General features: G+C 36.5%; 1 protein-coding gene across 2 annotated transcripts in view; it reads left to right on the plus strand.

The window, feature by feature from the left end:
- Positions 1 to 5,801: 5,801 nt before the first annotated feature.
- LOC113058681 (kinase suppressor of Ras 1-like) overlaps positions 5,802 to 23,594 on the plus strand; it is a 32,388-nt gene continuing 14,595 nt past the window's right edge. The window contains exons 1-2 of one of the 2 annotated variants that reach the window (XM_026226819.1): positions 5,802 to 6,252; positions 19,031 to 19,171. In XM_026226819.1, the coding sequence (XP_026082604.1) occupies positions 6,007 to 6,252; positions 19,031 to 19,171 (387 nt within the window). In that variant the 5' untranslated portion in view covers positions 5,802 to 6,006. Of the gene's footprint in view, positions 6,253 to 19,030; positions 19,172 to 23,137; positions 23,284 to 23,594 lie in introns of those variants that run through there. The other variant, XM_026226820.1, reaches the window with a different exon arrangement.

Genomic DNA, 23,594 nt, shown 5'->3' on the forward strand with positions numbered 1-23,594 from the left:
CTTTGCTCTTGTGTGATGGTGATGTTTTGTAAGGGAATGACACAAATGTTTGCTTAACCAGCAGTAAAACTGATGCCACATCCTTGATCTCTCATTTCAAACAAATTGCCACCAACTTCCACTTGCTGTACCTGCTATGAAATATGGCACTTTTACCCAGCCTGAGACATTCCCTATTCCTAACCATTATCTCGCCACTTAACTCCCAATCAAACCTCTTTCTGTTAACACTTTGGCATTCAACATTCATGTGTGTTTTAACAGAGAGGTTTTGTTGCGGTGATTTCTTTGGTCATGTCTCACCTACCTCGCACATTGAGGATCTGGTTTATTGGATATCCTGGAACAAAGTGACATGATTCGGTCATTTGAAACTATTTGAATGGTATCAATTATGAATGTGAGAATCCGAATGTGGCATATTCATCTGGTCATGCAGTCAAACGGTCATGGCAATAAAAATGTGTTACAAAAGCTGATGCCAAAGATCCCCTTGGGTTCTTATTGATGTGATTCGCACAGTCCGTTCTCTCTTACACTCATATATGGCTAAAACTTGAATGTCTTTTATGTCTGTTTTTCTGCTTGGGTGTATGAATAATGCTGACGTTCAGCAGATTAGGTTTTCTTTAGATTCTAATAAAGTAAAGGCACTTCAGTGTTCCAACCAAATTTGTAGCAGTTGCAGTTCTTTGTAATACGGTGGTAGTTGTTTTCAATCATTAATGAATATTATAGAGATGCTTGGAAACTGGTTAATTTGTCCAACAGACAGAATACCTGATGCTGTACTCAACAGGGGCAAGTGAAATTGACAACAGAAGACCTTTTATGAGATTGTACTTTTTTTTTTTCTCTCTCTCTCTCGCTTTCCTCCAGTTGGTGGGATTTTTGTTTTTATGATTGTTGTTGAAATAAAGTATTTTAAATCATTTTGTTGTCTTGAAGCAGTTTTTAACCATTTTTATTTAACCATTCATATTTAATATTTATATAGGCATATGTATATTTTAATAATGTAATTTATTTTAGATCTCCATTTTTGAAAAAATGCACCAAGGCTGTATTAATTTTGATCATAAATACTAAAAATATGAAATGCTACAATTTAAAAAATAAGCTCTCTTTTTTTAAAATAAGTTTAAAATGTAACTTATTCCTGTGATGGCAAAGCTGAATTTTCAGCAGCCATTATTCCAGTCTTAAATGTCACATGATCCTTCGGAAGTCTTTTCTAATACACTGATTGGGTGAAATATTTCTCATTATCAATTTTGAAAACTGCTGTGCTACAAAATATTTTTGTTGAAACTGATAACATTTTTCTCAGAATTCTTGGATTAATTGAAAGGTCAAAAATACATCATTTAATTTTGTAACCAATGTCTTTGTTGTTTTAATCAATTTAATAAATCTTGCGTGGAGATTTCAAAAAAATTCAAAAAGCAGCAAGTTCTTGGTAGCGCTTTAATCAGTGGGGCACTGACCCAGAGGTGACTGTACAAACAAGAATCACTGTGAGATTTCACAGCTGTGCTTATCTTCCCAGGCCCTTCATGACAAACAAGTGTCTCCTCCAGAATCCTTATCCTTTTAACATTCAGCCCTATAGCAACTTAAACAGCTCGAGTTAAATATTCAATGATCACTTTGGTCTCATATTCATTCACATGTTTTTTCCCCCTCCATGAATAATTTAAGTCTATGTTCTGTTTTTGTTTTTTGAGGTTAAATTCCAGAGTGTGGAAACTTACTGAACAGCTTGAGTCTTTTAGACTCTGTCCAAAAGGCTTGAAAGGTCATTATCGGGTTTATTATTGACTAGCAGGGGTAATGCTATCAGGTTAAATATTAAGACCTACTGCCAATAAAACTAACTTCAAATAGACAAAATCATTATTGCAGGAGGAATAAACCAGTGCACGTTTCACACTTAAGTCACTATGGCCTGGAATATGAAGCCAGATCGATTTGAAAACTTCCTTGTGTTTATCTGCTTGCTTTGTATGTCGCAACCTCTCTAGAGTGACTCAACTTCCAGATGTTTCTAAAGCCTAAGCAAACAGGAGACAAAGACCGGTTAAGCGAGATATATTAAGGTCACGGTGGTTATTTCAATGGCCTTGAGAAGGAAATATTATGCAAAATGTGTGTGCTAAAGTTGTCAGAAGTTTACAGGAATAAGAGATATATGATTGGTGCCACAGAACATTGAATCCATGCTATTGAAAATAAAGCAGTCCAACGAAAGCACAGTGTGGACAGATACAGTCATTTTTACATCCTGCAATTAAAGAATGGTCAGCTGCACTGGTCTGGTTTGCTATTTATAACCTTAAAGTGTAAAATGAGCAGATGGATTCAGGGTTATGACACTACATCTGCAATAGCACAGGTCTGCAGAACTGCTAATCATTTAGACAGCTTGTGCATCATCAATTCAAAGCGTACACCTATTTAGTTGTTGTTAGATACCATTTTCACATGACTGTCCCTTTTATTTATTTATATGTTATGCTCACTCTGTCTGATCTTTCAAAGAGTACTGTGTGCAGCTATCAGATTGTGAGCAGAAAATAACATTGCCATGTAAGGATAGTTTACAAGCAACAGTCCGTCATCCAATACATAAATTAATTATTTTTAAAAGAAATCACATGACGGCCTAGTTTTTAGTTTAAATTCTTTATTTATTTTGTGATCGAGATGTTTTAATATAATTCCATATCCATTTCCAGGCTGCGTGTGCCATCATTCCCATTCTGTCCAGCTGGCTTCAGTTCGGCGCCTGCTGTGCGTCAGACGAGTGTGAGTGAAATAACAGTGAGCGCGCGCTATCTAGCTGTCGTATTAAGACTTGCCTGAAATGAATTCATTATGAAAATCATACATTCATTTCCATTCAAGACAGCATGCAACAAAAATTATTTTTGGATCGTTTTTAAGAAGAATATTTTATGCTGTATTCAAAATAATAAAAAATATATGTATAAATATAGATTCCTATTTATACATTTTCTCATGATAAATTGTATGCATATATATATATATATATATATATATATATATATATATATATATATATATATATATATATATATACATACATATATATATATATATATATATATATATATATATATATATATATATATATATATATATATATATATATATATAAGCGCATATATATTATATATATATATATAAGCGCATATATAATGTAACGTAGGCTATGTAATGTCAAACTATTGATAATTATTTATTTATTCTGAATTCTTGGAAATAGTTATTAAAGACCACAATACATTTAATATTCTGTAGAAACCATGGCGTCTACAATTGAGAAAAGTGCTGTGCACTTTTTTTTTATGTATTTTTTATTTTTTTTGACCTTCCTTCAATTGTCCCAACTTCCTGTGAGCTAAATACTTTTCTGACTGTGAATCACTTCCTGTCGTGATGTTGCATTGAAAGCTGCTATAGTTCACACGACCTGTTCTGCGTAGATCGTGTGAGATGTCTGAGGGGAAACCGAACTTTCTGGAACACAGATCTGAAACTTTAACAGTGACAAACTTTAACACCAACAATAGGGCAGTTTAATGTTACAACAAGTGACAAATGGCAGAGACGGAATTTTTTATTTATAAAAAATGTACTATCTTCTTTTTCCAGCAGGTGGCACTATTTGCTCACTCCTATTCATTTAATCATACTCATATTCAGGATTACCATCCAAATGGAAGTGAAATTTTTATTTATTTATTTATTTTGTAGATTTAAAACCCCATTATTTGTTTAAAATCATATTTACAATTTCCACTTCACACCTTGTGAACATACTTCCATAACGCTGCTAAGTTATTAACCAGATGGTTATCAATTCACAGCTGATAACAGCATTTTCAGTCTGCAATAGTTTATATAACTTTCCAGTAATATGCAGCACCATATTTGAACAACTGCCTATAGCAGTATATTGCCCGGTGTGTCAATGTGTTGGCTGATACAGAGAAAATCCTCATGGAGTGAGTGTATGTTTAAGTCTATCCATCTCTTCTTTCTCTGTTAAGCCTAACCTGATCTGCACTTTCATTACTTGAGGAGGATACTGGTGCGGATGACTATAGGTTAAGAACACTGACTCGGCAGCATTTCAACTGGCCGCAGAACCATCAAGCTCCTGTCATAAAGCTGACATGGACATTTTTTCTGAGTGTTGTAAGCCAAAATACAAACTTGTTAAAGTTTTTCCTTTCAATTCAGTTGGTTAAAAGTGGCTTGGCTTGACTTTCTCATGGGGGAAGACAATTTGCAGTAGCTCTTCTCTGGCTTCAGTCCTCTTTACTGTTCATTTTGAAATGATGTCTCCTTCTTGGCAAGCTCTGGAGGAGAGGAGATTTTTCCCATGGGAAAGTGTGTGCCTGATACAGCAAGTTGGTGCTGTAACATTTCTTCATGTCTTTCAGTTGCAGCACTTTGCCACAAACACTTTTATGAACTCTGAACAGCAAAAAAGCTGTTTATTTACACAATCATATATAATTATTGAATTATCATAGTACTTTGACATTAAGGGAACTCAGCAAATCATAACTCAGTGGAAAGTCTAAAAAAAGTATTTTCTCATCTGAGTGGGCAGAGAGCAGTAGGCTACTTGTGAACAGTCATGCATGCATACACACTCAACATGTTTTTCCAGCCCTTATACAAAGTGTGCCTCTGATGACATAATGGGAGGTGTATTGCTGAACCAACAAGAGCATATATATGACAAGACAAGTTCCACCAAAGGGTTGTAAAATTGTAATGTATTGATACTGATCATAAAGTTCGTTTTTTTGGAAAAAGTCAATATTTTATGTTAAGTTATACGTACAAATTTAAGGTGATTTCAGGTAAAAACAGGTTATCTGGTAAAATTTAGTATCATAGTTCTGATTCCACCCAATTGCAAATTGTACAATTGTCTTCGAAATGTAACAGTTCGTTTGATTGGTCTGAATTTGGTGGTGGGCGGGAAAAATCTAAATTTGATATTGTTTGGGTGGGGAAAACTTAAAATAAGTGCACTAATATGCTTATTACAACTTTTCATTTAAAGGGGCCATAGAGAATATGGGATTAATATGGGAGTAATTTTATATTTATCAGGCTCAGTGGACTCACTTTTCACTTTTCTCCACCTTGTTTCATTTATCAATTTATCTAAAACTTGTGAGAACATAACTAGTTAACCATATTCAATACTGTACAATATAAATTATACGTATAGCCTACTTATTAACATATAAGCATAAATTATCACTGAGAAATGATCACATAAAAACAAAAATCTGAATACTACATGTAACTGTATTGCAATTTTTTTTTGTCTTTTTTTTTTTTTTTTACATTTTTATGGTTTTATGGTCTCGAGCCTTCAATATATTGTCAGTGTAAACGAAACTTTCCATATACCTTGAGTCAAGGACAAATTTCCCCTAGGGGACAATAAAGTGTATTCAATTTTATTTCATTTACTCTACATAACTAATAATAATAATAATAATAATAATAATAATAATAATAATAATAATAATGTTTGATTTATAAAGCGCTTTTAAAATACATAGAAACATATCAACAACTTTTCTTTTAAGTCAAAAATTTAACAACAACTAAAATCCATTAAGGTTACGTAAATGATGCTCAAACGTTCCAATGCGCGTGTAAACAAAACTTCATTTCCCACACTGCAACGCATCAAACGCTAAGTCACTTCAAACAGCTGACTGAGCGTGAGACCTAAGCGAGCGCTTCTCAAAGGGTTCACGGGATACACATACAACGTTTAAGGCGGAACAAGCTGACAACGCGTCCTGTCTGGCTGTCAAACCAGTCCGCGAGTATGTTTGAAGAGTATGCTAGCAGAACTCATTTGGAGTAAGACTGGCATCTCCGTTTAGTCTACATTCATTTACAAACATGACTTTGGATTAGTGTTTGCTGTAGTTCGAGCCCATGCCCCTAAAGCCGTGCCAATGCCGAGGAATGGATACTAGTGTCTCTGGCAAAGTTGGAAACATGGTCGCAAGTGATGAGGAGCATTTGGGCGCGAGCGATGGCAGTAATGCAGGGATGGACGCGCTTCATCAGTGCGAACTCATCCAGAACCTGATCGAGATCTCCATCTCTAGTCTGAAAGGGCTCCGGACCAAGTGCGCCGCATCTAACGACCTGACCCAACACGAGATACGCGCTTTGGAGGTAAAGTGTTTTGTGTGTGTTTTTTTTTAATGCCTGTGTGTACTTGGATAACAAGCTATAGGGCATCTAGACAATGTTCATGCGAGGTTGCAGGTTAAGTCAAATAAGTACCATGACATTTGTGCGATCCAGTGTTAGACAGGGAATGATAGTTCTTGATATGCCAAAATGATAATGTTTGCTTTGTAGGTGCATCTTCAAGTCATCATTTATTTTATTGTCTATTAACATATTGACACAAAATGTCATGGAAACCCCCTCTTAGTTGACATTACTTCCTGGATCTTGAGGTAGTTGTTTAGGGTGCAACTGTCTACCCCCTCCCTGATGTCAAGTTTTACTTGTGTAATGTTGTGCATTGCTCGGTAGAAAAGTTTTGCACTTGGAATGGAATGAACAGAAATATCATGGAACAGGTTGCTCTTTTATTGGCACCACCATGTTAAGATCACATGACCAGCTGTGTCATGACAATAATGTTTACTTTATATGGTGATTTCAGCCATAAACAGACATTTAAGCCATACAACAACCACTTTTTGTAATTCTTTTACAGATTTTTTTTTAAATGAAGGTGAAAATGCTTTAATTTTGATTAATTTTATAATCATTAGGAATGGGCAATAACACTTATTTTGTTTTCGATACGATACCGATACTTTTAAAAGCTAGTATCATCAATATTGATACAATACAATGCTTCTAAACTGAACTTTTAAATGATGAAAGGTATTAGATTATTAAATTACTAAGAGTAAAATGGGTAAAGATATCCACTTAAATTTATATTTAAAATGCATTTTAACAATTAATACGCCTTAATTGCAACTTATTAGGTTATATTTTCATTTACACATGGTTAACTGGGACTGCCAGTAAATGGCTGTTTCGTGCATATGCAATCTTTTTATTCTGACCGTGCATGATTTATACTAACATTACAAAATAAAACATGATCAATATAAATTTTAAATGTTGAATTTTAATGCATGTAATTGCACATACTGTAGGATACAATTTCAGTTTGTTTATTGTGAAATAACTTAGACGTATGTTTTTTCTGTCCTCTGATAAGCATTGTTCTGTGCTGCCGTTCCCAAAAGCATCAATGCTTTCTTTTGGTATAATTTTGGAAAATGCAGCTTTGTTTGAATGGACTTTCAGCAGTGAGTGAATGCTCTCTGTGATTGATTGATTGATTCAGTCTCGCAGCCTTTGTTCAGATGAGCAGGAAAATACACAGGTTATTTGTCCAATTCGATGCATATTTTACGCAGTATCTCTATTTTTTTTATGTTAAATAAACTCACAGGTAAATAAAAATACTTAGTATCGATATTTAACTTGGTATCGATATGTTGATACTCCAGGATCGATATGCCCATCCCTAATACTCATTCTCATGTTAATCACTGCAACAGAATACCTTTTCAATAGTGTATTGTAGATGAGCAAAGTAGTCAACGTCCTGTAGGTGTTTTAAAACTATATGTTCCATGTCAGACAACCTGTTTTCTTAGTTTAGTTCTGCAAACAAGAGGAGCATATGTCAGAGGAGTGTTAGTGCTACTTTTAACCATACGCAGGTATTTTGCAACAGTGGTTAACGCCTCCCACAAAAATGAACTGAAATCCCAAGTTGGTCAAACCTTTTTGAACAGCGTGACTTTTAATATTGTTATGGTTGGATTTAATAAAACACCATCAATTTGTGGCTTTTCTGTGAAGACGAAATTAAGGTCAGTCACCTTCTTCTCTGAATCAAAACATGGCTTTCATGTTCGCAGCTTCCAAACACTCACTTTTAAATAATCAAGAAGGGCTTGAGGCTTCGTTAAATAAACTGTTATACTTGAATAATTTTCATGACGCTAGTTCTCTCAGACCCAGGTAATTGTGACATTGTGGTTTGTCTGGTGCTTGTTTTGCCGATACTTATCTACTGGTTGTGTACATCTTAGGGAGGCGTTTTATTATTTCTTATGATGAAATTCAGAAATAACACTTGCTCAAGTTAGGTCATGTCAAGTTTTCTTTTTTCTTTTTTTTGATCACTTTCTATATTATCAGCCAAGTGCAAGAAAAATAATCAAATACATGTCCTTTGAAACCACCACAGCAATGTTTATATAACATAGTTTGATAATGTGTGGTGGCCCTAGGCCACATAGTGAACTGTAATTACAAGAAAAATGCAATAAATAGTCAGCAATAGGCCTAGGTACCCAGAGTATTATATAAAAGCTAGTGTATAACAAAGTGCAGACAAAGGCAGATAGACTTGAATTGCAAGATGTGAACATAGAGTCTAGTGCTCATAAAAAGACTGTAATGCGGCAAGTATTGTGCTGAGGTAGAACAATAACAAGCAGAGTCAGGATTATGGTTTACATTTCTCTGCATTGAGTGGGGACGGACAGTCCATTTGTTGATTGTCAGAGCTATTTGATAGTCTAGTGGTTTTGGAAGTTTCCTCCAGATGGTAGGGGTATAAAAAATAGGCCTGCTGCAAGAGACCGTGTTGACGGTGTAACCTACTTAAAGCCGCGACACCAGTTACATCACTTTCGCCCTGTGACACCGTCCCCACCGTCGTTTAGATTTTTTTTTAAGTATTAGTTTTTTCTTAAAATTAAAAATTACAGTCCACGCACCCCGTGAGAGAAGAGAGAGAGAGAAAAAATGAGGAGGAAGCCCACGTCGAGCCCCAGCCCAAAAGAAAAAAAAAACTCTGCACGCACTGTTTTTTTTTTTTTCTTATAGAGAAGCTACTGACTTGTCATTTATGCAGGCTATAAGTTCATTTTGGAAGTTTTTCTTTTACATTCGTTTCTTAATTATATGGTTTTATCTTATTTAAACTTTGTGTAATTTATTTAGGCCTATTTTATTATTTTATTCCTTTTAAAAACATTCTAATATTGGCTGGGCAATAAACATTCTATGGTTCTTATTTTTTAAGTTCCATAGTAGATTTTAATATTTTTCAGCCTATGCATGGTGGTATTATTATTCGTTGTGTTAATAAAAAGTCTGTATTTAATATCAGTGAGGTTTTTTTATTTATTTTGTCCATTCAAGCAATTGGCGCCGAATTGCCAATTGCCGCTAATTCAAAACTAGAAGTATAATGCACACGCATTTATAAGCTATTTAAAAGAGAGGAAGCGAGGAAAAGAGGACCCCTCCCCCACGGTGATACCGGTATTAAGGGTGTTGTCACATGTCGATTAATGATTTAACACATTTTCACGAAATTTTCCTCACCGTGGCAACCCTAGTATGAAACTAACAAGAGATGGACTGATAATGTTGCTATCAAGTCTTTTTTTTTATCATTGATAGCTGAAAGTTTGGTTCCAGTGATGTGCTGAGCCATTTTCACTATCCACAGCAGAGCTCTTTTGTCTAAAGCAGAGCAGTCAACATACCTGACAGTGATCCAGCAGGTAACACAGGTACTCTCTATGACACACCCGAAGAAGCCATCATGTTTTCATTGGCTGTCTTAAGTCTCACCTGGAAGAATGGTACTGTCAGGTTAAGGATGAGGTGTTCACGGTGTTCATGTCATTACTAAGGTGCACATCTTTGTCTGAACTCTCTAATAATGTCATCTTGTGTTTTTCTTTTCACCTGACTTTGAGCTGTCTTACCTTTTCCCTGTAGGCTGTCTTGTTGCTATCAACTTATGTAATTGCTTTGATGTTCAATTACAGTCTTTGTTTAGCAAGGTGGGTATTGCGGTGGACTCCGTACACAACTCCCGGTGACACCGGTGTTGAGAAAGGTTGCCTTTGAAGTCAAGGAACAGCCAGTGGCCTTGGCTCTTTTGATACCTGTAGAGAGGGGGAGGTTCAGTTGAAGAGCTGTAGCCATCAAAAGCTTTCAGTGGACAGTAGTGGAAGGATGAGAGGAGACAGACAAAGTGAATATGGTGTCAGACCTCAAAGGGCAGCTTGACATCCCAAGGGCCTGCTCAGAGTGAGGGTGATGGTGGCCTGGCAACCTGAGTCCCTGGCTGCAGCATCCGCGAGGTGGCACGGGATTCCCTACCTGCTCACTTCATGGACCTACAAGGATAACATTTGCATACCCACTGAGGAGACCAATCTCCTTTGGTTATCAAAATGTGCCCAGAGAGAACAAGCACAGTCCTTTTGGAAAGTAGGATTTTACAGTCCTACTCCCGAAGAGACACTTTTCTGTTGAGTACACGTGTCCATTGTCCAGGTTAGCTTCAACGTTATTCTAAAATACCTAAAAAAATCTAGCCAGAGTCTTCAGGATTACCTGAAAGTTACAGGCCGGTGTGTTTGATTAGGTTTGGAGTTAATCTCTTCAGGACAATTTTCCCCTGCTTAAAGGTTTCTAGTAATCCTAAAGTTCTAGAGTTTAACCAAAACAGTCGAGCAGGACTTTTTTTGCTACGTATGAACATACTTGAATAAAGACCTTTTCACAATGAGTGCGATGCGAATCGCAGACGAATGGTGCTTTCACACCAAAGATAACAAGAAGGATCCGCCATCTTCTCTTATCCGGGATACTCTTCTTCTGTGTTTGTTTACACTGGATTTTGAAACAGCGCCACCACTCTTGCCTTTTTGTGCAACATCAGCTGCTCCGGTCATGTGATCCTAGCTCAAATCTTATTGGATGGCCCGTGTTTTAGCTTTGTGAAATTGAGAAGATTCGTCAGACTGGTAAAAAAAAAAAAAAAGAAATAGCACTTTCGCTGCGCAAATTTTCACGGTGGATGTGGAAAGGCCTTTTCCCCAGCACTCAAAGCAAAGCACAGAGTGACGGTGCGAAATGGCAATTATCGTTTAGATTCTTGTCAGTAAATCTCCCAGAATTCCTGTGGATGAACTGGCTGTCTCTCTGTGCTTGTTCTCGAGAAGTGGAGACAATTCAGACATTGAAGGAATGACTGTGGTTGGCAGCTGAGAATCTCTGGTTAGTGGCTTGTCTTCTCTGGCCGTTGGAATGATTGCTGTGTGTTTGTGCTATTATGGCTGTTCCTATATTTAGCAAGTATGCTCCCTACACATTCATGTGATTAGTGAGCAAGATTCCTCAATCCGATGGAGGTTTGCGAAAGTGAATCTGACTCTGCACGCTACAATCTCATAATGCCGCAACTACACTAAACACTTTTGTGTAGACAGAGGGCATCCATCAAAGGGCTGAAGAACAAAAGTGGTGGAAAGTTCAGGCAATGCGTTCCTCCCTCTCTTTGCTTGAACAAAAAGCCTGAATTGCAGGCTGAATTGCATTAGGAGTAGGGTTACATCAAGCACTCAGAATAAACGGTGTAGACTGTGTGTCTATGGATATTGGAGAAGACGAGCAGTTTGCAAAATGAAATATCTTTTATCTGTTTCAATGGGGGAACAAAGGAAAATCCTTTGGTTTTAGTTTGATCTAGTGAGGGGAATAGAGGCAGACCTGGACATTAGCAGATGTCCAACAACCATGTGTTACACAATTACTTAACAAATGGGTGTTACGTTTCTGTCTGGGAGTAGACCCACACTCTCATATTTCATATTCATGTTGACAACGATTTAGTCTGGAGGTCACCAAGTCGTTGTACTAGAAGGTGTTGCTGCTTGACTTCTGTAATCAGTTGTATCAGGAAGTGGATCACCCCAGGCAGACCACTGGTAGTTGCCAACTTTTATTGAAAACACACAACTTCACACAAAGTCACACTGTCTTTGTCTTTCAGTGCCGACATCTGGCTATAACTAAATGTTCTCCACAGGCTCAGTACAGATCTGGCCACAACCACTCTGTGGCCGGAGTCTGTCGATGTGCAAGACTGTGTTCTCAGAAGCAAATCATGCTTCTGTTAAAAATTAGTAGATGCAAGTTTTTTTATTGCTCAGGAAGTGCTGTGTATTGAAGTCACATTTTCTACTTGTTTTGTGCTGGCTGTGTGTTTTGGGATTTCCTGTGGATGGGCATAGCTGATCTAACAGAGAATGTACAAAAACCTAGTATCCTCCAAAAATCCACCAGTTTGATATAATTGCATGCAAGTTTTGTGTCAATTATGCTCAAATTTAAATTAGCTTAAAGATCTGTAGTCTGAGGACTTTTGGTCTGGTAATGATGCCCCTAGGGTAATCTTTGTTAAATTAGTTACCAGGATTTGAGCAGTATGATGGTTAAAATCCTTTTAATTTGTGGTCTACGATAACACAAGTTTTACCAATGCACACTTGACGTTGCTGGTTATTTGGTGCTGTCCCATCATGCTGCTGTGACCTCACTCTTGATGAAGGGGTCTCCCCCATCTGAAGGCAAAGTGGGAGAAAAAGGGGGCGCTTAATGTGTCATCTGTGTAAATTAGGAGAACGATTCCAGCAACTTCTCCAGCTTTCTGTAAATCGATGTCTCTTAGAAATCCACTGCCGATCAGAAAACATTAAAATTGATAGCTCACCCAAAAATTAATATCCTGTCATCATTGACTCAACTTGTATATTGTTCCAAATCTATTTGACAGTATTTCTAAGAACATTTCACTTTATTTATTTATTTTTTTGTAATCAAGTTCAATGGGGTTTAAACAACATTGAGATAGCAACTTTTCAAATGTCTTAATTTGTGTTATAAAGAAGAAAGTCAAACCGGTTTGGAACAATGTATCTTTAAGTGCTCTTGGTTAAAACATAGCATTAACCTATTCTGTCCTGTGGTCCATTTAAAAGTTTATCCAAAATGGTTTAACCTGGAAAGTACACTGACTCATGACACAAATATATATCAGCTGATTTCCTTTTAAATTACTACCTGCAACAACCTTTTTGACAAGATATCTTGAGTACAGGTATGTGGCTTATTGCAAAATCATTACATTTGCAGTGGACGGGAAGAAGGATTGCCACACTTTTGGATGTGATAAAACCTATTGATGACACAGACAGTCTTGTCTTCAGCTCCAGGGCAGTGGCAATCTTAAGTACTTGAGTGATATTACTGGATAATGCTCTTTCATGTAAAAGACCTTAATTGTCTGAAGAGATCTGGGAAAAACGCATTTTGAAGAATCACAACTCCCTAGCGTCTCAGTTTTGGTTTCTGGGAAATGCGAGTCTTTGCTTGGTATAGCATGAGTGCTCATCAAAGGCTTTTTAAGGTTCATTTGCACTTTGTTTCTATGGATGGAAAGTTAACACATCACTGCAAGGCCCATTAAATGCAGTGGAGCATAGGCCTCTCAACCGGCTAATGTTTGTTCATATCAGGAAATCCCCATGTGGTTTTTCTACAGCTTTATCTTTCTTTTTCTCCCTCTTTCTCTTCTGTTGTGTCTTATGCTTCACGAACCATTGCGCTTTATTGTCTAGTGCTGAACATTTTATTCTTTTTGTGTGTGTGTGTGTGTGTGTGTGCTTGACTTGCCTTTATTAGCAACGTTTCACTCAGGGTTTTTCTATTAAAAATTCTGTTTTGGATTTCATCGAGTATAACAATTTGTAATCCTTTACTGATTCCAAATTACATGACAAAAATTTTAGTTTGTCACGTAATCCATCATATTACGCATTTTAAGTAATGTACCATATTTTTCAGACTATAAGTCGCACCTGGGTATAAGTCGCATCAGTCCAAAAATAAGTCATGATGAGGAAAAAAACATAAATAAGTCGCACTGGATTGTAAGTCGCATTTATTTAGAAGCAAGAACCAAGAGAAAACATTACCGTCTACAGCCGCTGTAGACGGTAATGTTTTCTTTTGGTTCATTTCTCTCGGTTCATGTCAAATGAATTTTGATAAATAAGTCGCACCTGACTATAAGTCGCAGGACCAGTCAAACTATGAAAAAAGTGGGACTTATAGTCCAGAAAATACTGTAATCAGACTACTTTTAGATTACTTCTAGATCACTTTTGACCTATTTCGTTTATCACATTGATTTAAAAATCTGATACTATACTAAAAAAATACAAAGAGCAAAAAAATATATTTCATTTGTTGCTATTAACAGCATGAAGTACATTAATCTGGGGTTTGTGAAGGAACTGCAGGGGGGTTATGAGTTTAATGAAAAGCTAATAATAAAAATGTTAAATATAAATAATCATTTTAAAATCAATAAAAAAAAAAAAATTATTATATTATATTTGTTTTCCTGCATGTCATGTGACCGTAACAAACATCAGAGAACTGTGAACATGCAAATGTGGTATTTAATTAAGATATTAATTTGAAAATATCCGGGGTACTTCAGATAATTATATTATGTAAAAGAGGATCAGATGACAAAAAAAATTGTGAATATGTGAATTTGTGCGTTTTCATGTGTTTAAAAGACAAAAGCCTTCTAAAGACTTATTAATGTTAATTAATAAGTTTAGCCACCTGACTTATCTAATTGTGAATGTCCTTAAAACTGGAAGACTTTCTGAATGTAAATAAGCAGTAGGCTATTTCATAAAGGAAAGTTTAAAAGATGAAATTTTGTAAATATGTAATCATGTAATCATAAAAACAAGTAACTAGTCTGATTACAAGTTGTTTTTTTATATAATTTAATCTTACTACAAATACTTAATTTTTAGAATCTGATTACATTATCCAGATTACATGTAATCAGTTACAACCCAGCGCAAATTATTTAATGGATCGATTGCCAATGCCACATTCAACTGAAATAATATTGCATATATAATAGCATGCATTATCCCATATGCTTTTATGTTATTGTCAGAAACATTAGGAGCAGGTTTGCTTGTATTGGTGACACAGTGTGTAACAGGATCCACGCCACTCCACTACAGTCTCAGTTACCTTATCTGGTACAACTATGACGCTTCTTTTTGCAAACCTTTTTATGCATGTTGTATTTGATGAAATTACATTATTTTCAGTGCATGCCTACACAAAACAAAGTAGATGTGGAAATAACATTATCTAATCATGACTTTCTCCATGCACCCTCATATCAGGAACACTCTTCTTCCTGAAACGGTTGCAGCATCATTTTACCAGGAACTGTATTGATGAAATCAGCATCACACTTGCTACACTCTTGATTGCCAATGTACTCTCTTTTATGTAGTAACAGACACCATCTCCCCTTATGAATTGTGTCTGTTAATTCTCTAATATGGAGCTCACTTTGCATCTAATAGGCCGGGTGCTTTTAAATGTCACAGAAGATTCTCAATCTATCCATCTCTGGTCTCACGCAAACACTTTAGTTAAGCAGGTCCCCCCGGCCCGTACTCAAGCTGCCCCTTGAGGGGTGTAACGGAGACGGCAGATGAGGGGAGAGATAGTCACTGAATACAGGTGCACTCCTGCACATTGTGCCAGGCTATGTCTGGTGCAAGCTAACACCCTGTTGTCTTCGAGGTTCGCTCGTGGCCGACCGATGCATCAAATCAGCATCAAATGGGGGCATTTTCAGAGAGTGCCTAGAGAAAAGAGCCAGCACAGCTTCTCAGACTGCTATAGACCTCCTGCAACTTTAATGATATGCTGCTCTTGTTCTCTTTTGAAGACTGCACTACATACTGTGTTGGCGGTTTTGCCTGGGTGAGGTGATAATACGCTCATACATAAAGCCATGCGCTGCTGTCTTGTCTCTCAGTAGAATTAACAGCTGCGCTATTCCTGATTGCTGTGATATGAATGGAGAGAGCTAATCAAGTGCACAGGTGGCAGGTTGCTGGGCTACAGGTTCAGGCGAATTTGCCACTGTGACCTACCAAAGCTCTTGTAGACAAAAGAGTGTGTTTCTCTGTAGTGATCTCTATACGGAGCACGAGTTTTGATTAAAAATGATGATGTGCAACAATGTGTGAAATCTAGAATTGGTTTGCATAAACGACTGGTGCTACTACTGTTCCTGCTCTGCAACACCTTCTGGCCTGATGCATTCTGACTAGTGCTGTGCTGTGGCTCTGTGTAGTAACTGCCACTCCACCTGAACCAATGTTGCCAAATGTGTGGTTGTTTTTCCATGTCCACGGGTTGAAGCATGAAGCAGCGAATTTTACCAAGGCAACCCTGCCAAAAAAACTTGCATTTCAACCCCGGCACGCAATTTTTATCGGGGAACCTCCCGGAAACGCGATTGGGCTAGTTTTGAACTAGTTTTGAGAAGCAACTGGGCAGACTTTGTTGTGAAAACCTGGCAACCCTGATCTGAACACACGTGCTGGAGATATATAACTAATCACAGCAGTGCCTTTACTGATGAGATGCGCATGAAAATCGTATTCAATTTTTTGCACAGCCCTAATTCTGACTGTCTTTATATGACAGAAATGTGAATTTTATAAAAAAAATTGCAAATATGTTTTATTAGCTGAAAATAAAAAAATGGCATGTTCAGTTTTTTTTAGATTGGGTATAGACCTGAAAGAGCCAGGAGGAAACTGGTCAGAGAGGTGACCAAGATGCCTACAGCAACTCAGAAGCAGTTACAGGAATTTATGACAAAGAGTGGTCATTGTGTGTATGTGACAACAATATCACAAATTCTCCACAAATGTGGTTTGTATGGGAGGGTTGCAAGAAAAAAAGCCATTTCTCAAGAAAGGTCACATGCAGTCACCAACAGTGATACTTTTACTTTACTTTACTTTACTTTACTTTACTGTGATACTTTTGTTTAGGGCTCTTTGATAAATAGAAACAAAATAAATAGAACAAAATGAATTTTATATATAATGTGTGTATATATATAAATTATTTAATATTTATATATATATATATGTATATGTATGTATGTATGTATGTATGTGTGTGTGTGTGTGTGTGTGTGTGATAGCGAGTGAGAGCGATGTTCTTGTTTACTACTAGTTTAAATGTGAAATAAACATGAATGAACATCTCATGCCTCATGTAATCGCTCAATCATTGTTTTCGACCTGGGAAAGACGGCAATAAAACAGCTTGTAAACAAAATGTCATGTAATGTTTCTTTTACCCCAGGCAAGTCATCAGTGTCCACCTCTCATTAGTGCGCTATAAATGAAGTGCAAAGAAGATAATTTTGCGAAATAAAGACTATACACCCATTATATTTTACTTTACCTGTTAGTGATGTCTTAATTATTTAATGTTTAAAAAAATCTGTTATGAAACAAGTTATGAGAGGCACTGTGTAAATGAATATATTTCAACAACAAACTGAATTTTTACAATTTAGAAACTGCATTATGTGCAATGTTTGCATTTTTTTTTTTTTTTGAGTGTTGCTTGTTTATATATATATATATATATATATATATATATATATATATATATATATATATATATATATATATATATATATATATATATATATATATATATATATATATAAGTATATAAGTAATTAAATCTAAGTTTGGGCTCTGTTGTTAACTGTAATCTTATAGTAGGCCTAATGTAAAAGGGCTCGCTATAGTTTAGAGCATAAGCGGAGGTAGATTTTTTATTATGACTAAGTTTAAAGAGAGCAATTTGTTCAGTAAACCACTGTTTAATAAAAAATATACATAAACAAAAGATATATATAATATATAATCCAGACCGAGGTACGTACCGAACCGTCATGTTTGTGTACCGTTACACCCTTAATATCTTTATATTCAAACAAAGGTGAGTACCACTGTTTCCACTTCAGTTTGTTGTAAATAAAGTGAATTAACTTAAACACCAAACCTCTTATGGAACCAAGTCTTTTACCTAATTTTACCTAAAGTAACTTTTTTATTTCTGTGCAATCTTCACAGCTTTCACTCTTTATGAGCACAGTTGCAGCTGTGGTTGTCTCCGAGCTGTTTGAACATGTACCTATAGAGGCAGGTGTGTGGTGGTTTCTGTTAACCTGCGGACGGCAGTGTCTCGCTGCTCCATGATGTCACAGGGGACTCTGGCTGCAGCCGCTAAGTGTGTTCCAGCCAGGGTTGCCATAGTGTCGGAAAAGACGCCCCGTGAGAAAGAGTCCAGACTCCCCTGCCATGATAACCAGTGTCTATTTATAGACAGCACTGTTTATTGCAGTGGGAGCATTACGGTAACAAAGGGAAGGAACGTCTGAAACATCTTTGTCCTGTGGGCAATTTATGTTAATGGCTTTATATTTTTAACCCAATGCCAGTCTAGCGATGGATAGGAAATGAAGGATGGATGCACTGGCTGGTACTTGAACTGAAAAAGAGAGTGTGGTGTGTTTGTTTACAGTGTTTGTTTGCACTGTATTCGGTTGTTTCACTGACACCACACACACACACACAACACACTATTTCCTCGCCAACCGCTTACAATGAAGTCACACATGGGGATTTCCTTTGCTCTGTTCTCACTTTGCATTCTGTGTGCGACACTTTCTTGCGGACAGGAAGGTTTCGAGAAAAATGCTTGTGCTGGATTATCAACATGCTTGTCCCTGATTGGTGCACTGATCTCAAACTTCTGTGGCATCTGACTGGGGACTTTGAAACAGCTCTTTTTCCTCTGAAGTGCTCTGAAACATGCCAGGAAAATAGTTTGAATTTGTTTTTGACATTTGTGTCTAATGTCATCCAGTTTTTTCTCAAATGATCTTAATCTAAAAAGAGCTTCATGCTAATTTAATAAGACATTAGTTTCTCTCTCTCTCTCTCTCTCTCTCTCTCTCTCTCTCTCTCTCTCTCTCTTTTTTACAAATCAGAGGATAGATGGTGTTAATTTAAGAAGCAAACAGATGACTCAGTAAATTGTCTCTCAAAGCTGTTGTCACATCAGTCTAAGAAGTCTTTGTGTGTGTGATCGCCATCTACAGGTGAAGCTGGTGAAGTACATCAGTAAACAGTTCGAGTGGAAGCAGAGTGTTCCAGAGAGTGACAGACCGCTGGCGCTGGACTCTTACCCACAACTCACAGGCTGGCTCTACACCATCAATCTCCGGCCAGAGCTAATAGAGGTACATATATGTGTTTGTACTTACTCTATTTTTTTCTTAGTTCCTTTATTGTCTTGAGAAATTTTAAAGTTGACCCTATTTCCCTTCTCCATGATCTTTATTCAGCTAATGGGCCATTTTTATTTTTTTAGTGTTTTTTCTTTTTCTTTTTAATTTTCTATTTGATTATATTTTATTTTCCTCTTTATTTTATTAAAGGAACATTTTTTAAAGGAACATTTAAAGCATAAAAGTACAGAATGATCACTTTGTATTAAAAACAGGCTTCTTAAACTGTAGCTTCTAATTAATGAATGTCTGTTTAAAAAAAAATGATGTTACTGGCGGATTTGGACAGGAGAGGGAAGATGTTTTGCTTGCTTGGTGCTGAGAGTCTCTGGCATTACAGTCCTCTGTGGATTCACAAACCTGATCCCACTCCAAAGCTAAGAATGTGCAGCGTCAACCACTGTGTCAAAAACTGTCCCGTCAGTCTATTTTTAGACTCCAAATGGAGTCTCTCTCTCTCTCTCTCTGTCTCTCTCTTTCTGTCATATACACAAAGCTGAGCATAATAGCACCACATTCATGACTGACTGGCAAATGCGCAGACTTGTTTGTCCTCATTAGACACGCAAAGGGAATTAAACAACATATGCAAGACTGAGAAACAAAACTAGACATAGAAACTATTTATCCCAGAGGAGACAGAAGGGGTCACTTTGTGACATGCCTCTGATAAGGTGACCGCTTTACTTTGGTTACTGCGATAGGAGAGCATGATTTTTGTGTTTTTTTCTCCTCTAGTTTTTCTCTCTCTCTGTTGTCCCAAAATACTTGTCGTGTCATTGTATATTTGCAAAAGACCAGCTCTGTCTGTCACCGTCAGCCTTTGGTCTGGTGATGACATCAGTGATGACCCAATACAGTACCAAAATTTTACAAACTTAAAAAAAAATGTCTTTAAAATCAAATTCTAATTTTAATATTAGTTATTAAATTAAGAATTTAAAAAATTTAAGAAATAAAGTATTTATCAGTATAAAACAGATTGTGGTCTTCGTAATTTTTATTTTTTTATGTAGTCTGGATAATTTTTTTTTTTTTTTACTTTGTCTATTTTTTTACTGTTACATATGTGTTTTATACTGATGTATGATAAGCCTAATTATTTGACATAAATATACAGTTTTGTTTTTATTTTTACTTATTTTATATCTTACATTATATCTTACTTATCATTTTGCATTGTTTATACCTATAACATGAAATCCATTTTTGAGTCGTGACCCAACACTTGACAATCCCTGCCCTAACTCAATAAGTTTATCTGAATGTATCACACCAGGCTGCTATATTGTGATTCACAGAGCAGGAATGCATGCATGTGGCAGGATAGAGAGGACAGCAGGGAATCCAGTTCCCCCACAGTATAATGGGATAGTGCTTTCTCAGAAAAAGCAGAGGAATGCTGTTTCTCCTGTGGGCAGAGAAGATGACACTGGGGCCTGTGTGAATGCATTTGCATGATAAGACAGTTTAGGGAAGATGTTTTGCATATGCGTGTCTCGTTGTTTCTGGCGCATCTACAGAACTAAAATGAAACACCTCAGCTGTCTTCTTATTGCTACTGCTTTGTGTGTATTTCTTGACATAACAGTTACTAGAAATTGAGAACTATCTAGGGTGACTGATGCTATCCATGTCTGTTAAAAAATACCCTTCATATCTGAATCTGATCATGTTTAATCATGCTGATTTCATGCCATCTAGGTCACAACTAAAATGTCTGAACGTCATTGCATTACAAAACAAGATATCAAACACAAGTAGCATCTGTAAGCAAATGATACTATCACTTCTCTCTTTTCTCTCAACTCATTTCTCTCTTTTTTCTTTTAAATCAAGTTATCTAAATGTGCTTTATAGTGTTTGTATGACGTGTGCTTATGCTATTATTAACTAAAGCTAATATATATATATATATATATATATATATATATATATATATATATATATATATATATATAAATATTAAATAAATTCTTTTAACTAAATAAACAGAAATGTTTCCTTGGCAAATTACTAAAATAAGTTATTTTGGAAAATGTACTAACTGGAAATAAATAAAAGTTAAAACTGAACTAAAATACTACTGAGATAAAACTAATTCGATTCAGTTTATTTTCAGTGTTTTTTTGTTTTTATTGGGAAAAAGTGGTTATTTAAGCCACGGTAGCACAACTGAATTATTAAAAGGTCAATTTCTCCCAGAAAAAAAATTAAAAATAAATAAAGCTGTGACTTTTATGTGACAAATTTGTATTTTAATAAAAAATGTAAAAAATTAAAATTTGTATCCTAAAAGGCACAACTTTATTTAAAAAATTGCAAATACCTTGATAGCCATGAATTTTCAGCTTCAACATTTTGTTTTTAATGAGAAAAAGTGTTCTTTCTGACAATTTCAACACTTTTGCCCCCCAAAAAAACGAAACCTTTAAAACTGACTTGCCATGCTATAAACTAGTTATTCAATGTTTTCTTACTTTTATTCTTTATTCTAAAAAGAAAAACTTTATTCTAGTTTTGCACTCCTAAAATGCTAAATTGATGTAAAACAGATTAAACATCTCACAAGACTCTTTTCTGATCCAAGACACAATTCTGATCCAATCTTGTTCTTGTGGCCCCTAAGAAACAATTCTGATAGTGGTCAGATGAACTTGAAACCAACTTTATTATACCGGGTTTCCTTAATTCATACAATACAGTCTTTCTGGCAGCCCTCTGACTAGTAGACTTGAAAAACATGCAATTTTGCACATCTTTACTGTCAGCTCCACAACCGCTAACTGAGCAGACAATACTGATACCACACAAATTCCACTGCTCTACAAAAAGACATTTATGAGAATATTAATGGCGCAGGATGTCTTTTGACTGTGTGACTGTGAGACAGAGATTAATGAGGGTTAGGCTGGCCTATGTCCGTCTTTGACCTGTCACCATACATTTTGTGCATGAGTGCTCATCCCATGGCCAAAAGAGAGGCCACATCAGAGAAAACAAAGGAGAGCGAGAGAGCGGGTACAGCACAGGAAACAGAGGTTTGGGTGAGATTGCATTCGTCAAAGACTCTTCTTCTTTCTATCTATTTCTCTTTATCTCTGCCTTAAGGAAGGCCTCCAGTAGATCCACAGAATTTGACCCACAAAAATATGACTCACACAACCACTCCTGCCTGTGCCCTTTAGACTTACTCTACAACACACGTTAGCATGTTTCGGACTGCCTAAACTCAAATGCTGCAAACCCTGGTTGATTTAAATTGAGCATTATATTCCGTAAGCGACTCACAGTCCATCACCACTACAAAATACATTAACAGGAACAAACTGAAAAAAACAACACAAAATTGGATGGTGTGTCATGGTTGTTGCTGCACTCTCCCTATAATTGAGCAATGGGAAACCCCATCACCATCGCAGCTGGGAACATCAGGGAATGAGTCACAATATACAAAATAATTCAAGTGTAAAGACGTCAACTTGTGACATCGGTTACTCACTGACTCTCACAGACAGCAGATATGCATATAATGGATCAGTGTTATTTAGCATTATTTATACACTATTCTAGTTGCCATTTCATATTTTTCATATTTTCAACTTTCATTTTAATTCTAGTTCAATGGTGTTTAAGTGCAATTTTTCTTTTCTAAATGAAAAAAAATGATACTGATTTGTTGACATTACCATGAAAGTTGTTGTCACATTCATGCATTTGGCCTCTGATTTGACAAATTGACCAATCTGACCCATCCTATGAGAAGGGATGTTGATCTGCACACAGGAAACCAAATGCCTCTGTCGGTGACCATATGCTTTTAGGAGGAGTGTCGAGAGCTGTGGAGAGACTTCCCAGGCATGTTAACAGGAAGGAAAGAGGGATAGAGGGGAGGGACAGTGAGGAAAGAGAGGAGGGACAGGACGAGTAGGAGGGGAAGTTTGGGTTGGAAGGGAGCAGCTCTCACAGCGTGACTGGCTTGAGACTTTGAGAAGAGACTTTGGTTTGTTGTTTCTGGGATATGAGATTTAGTAAAGGACAACTTCAGTGGACAATCTCTCATGGTACAGTAAACTTGACTGCTTCATATTTAACAGTCTGATTTGAAGACTTTGTCAGCTGTGTTTAGTTTTTGATGTTTTTGTTGGTTTCCTGCCTGCACGCAAGCCTCTGTGGTAATAGAAAGTCTGCAAACAGAATTACCGACAGCAGATACCTGCTAATGCTTTTTGAAAACATCAGGCTCATGTCAAGAGGCTTGCAGACTCACGAGCTTGTGAGGAAATTCCTAGTTTTCCTTCTGTTTGAGATGCTTATCAAGCTGAAATTCCCCTGAAGCAGCTTGGTGATTTGGATCTATTGATTTCATCTGTAA

The sequence above is a fragment of the Carassius auratus genome, chromosome 40 (assembly GCF_003368295.1).
Source record: "Carassius auratus strain Wakin chromosome 40, ASM336829v1, whole genome shotgun sequence".
NCBI classification, from domain to species: Eukaryota; Metazoa; Chordata; class Actinopteri; order Cypriniformes; family Cyprinidae; genus Carassius; species Carassius auratus.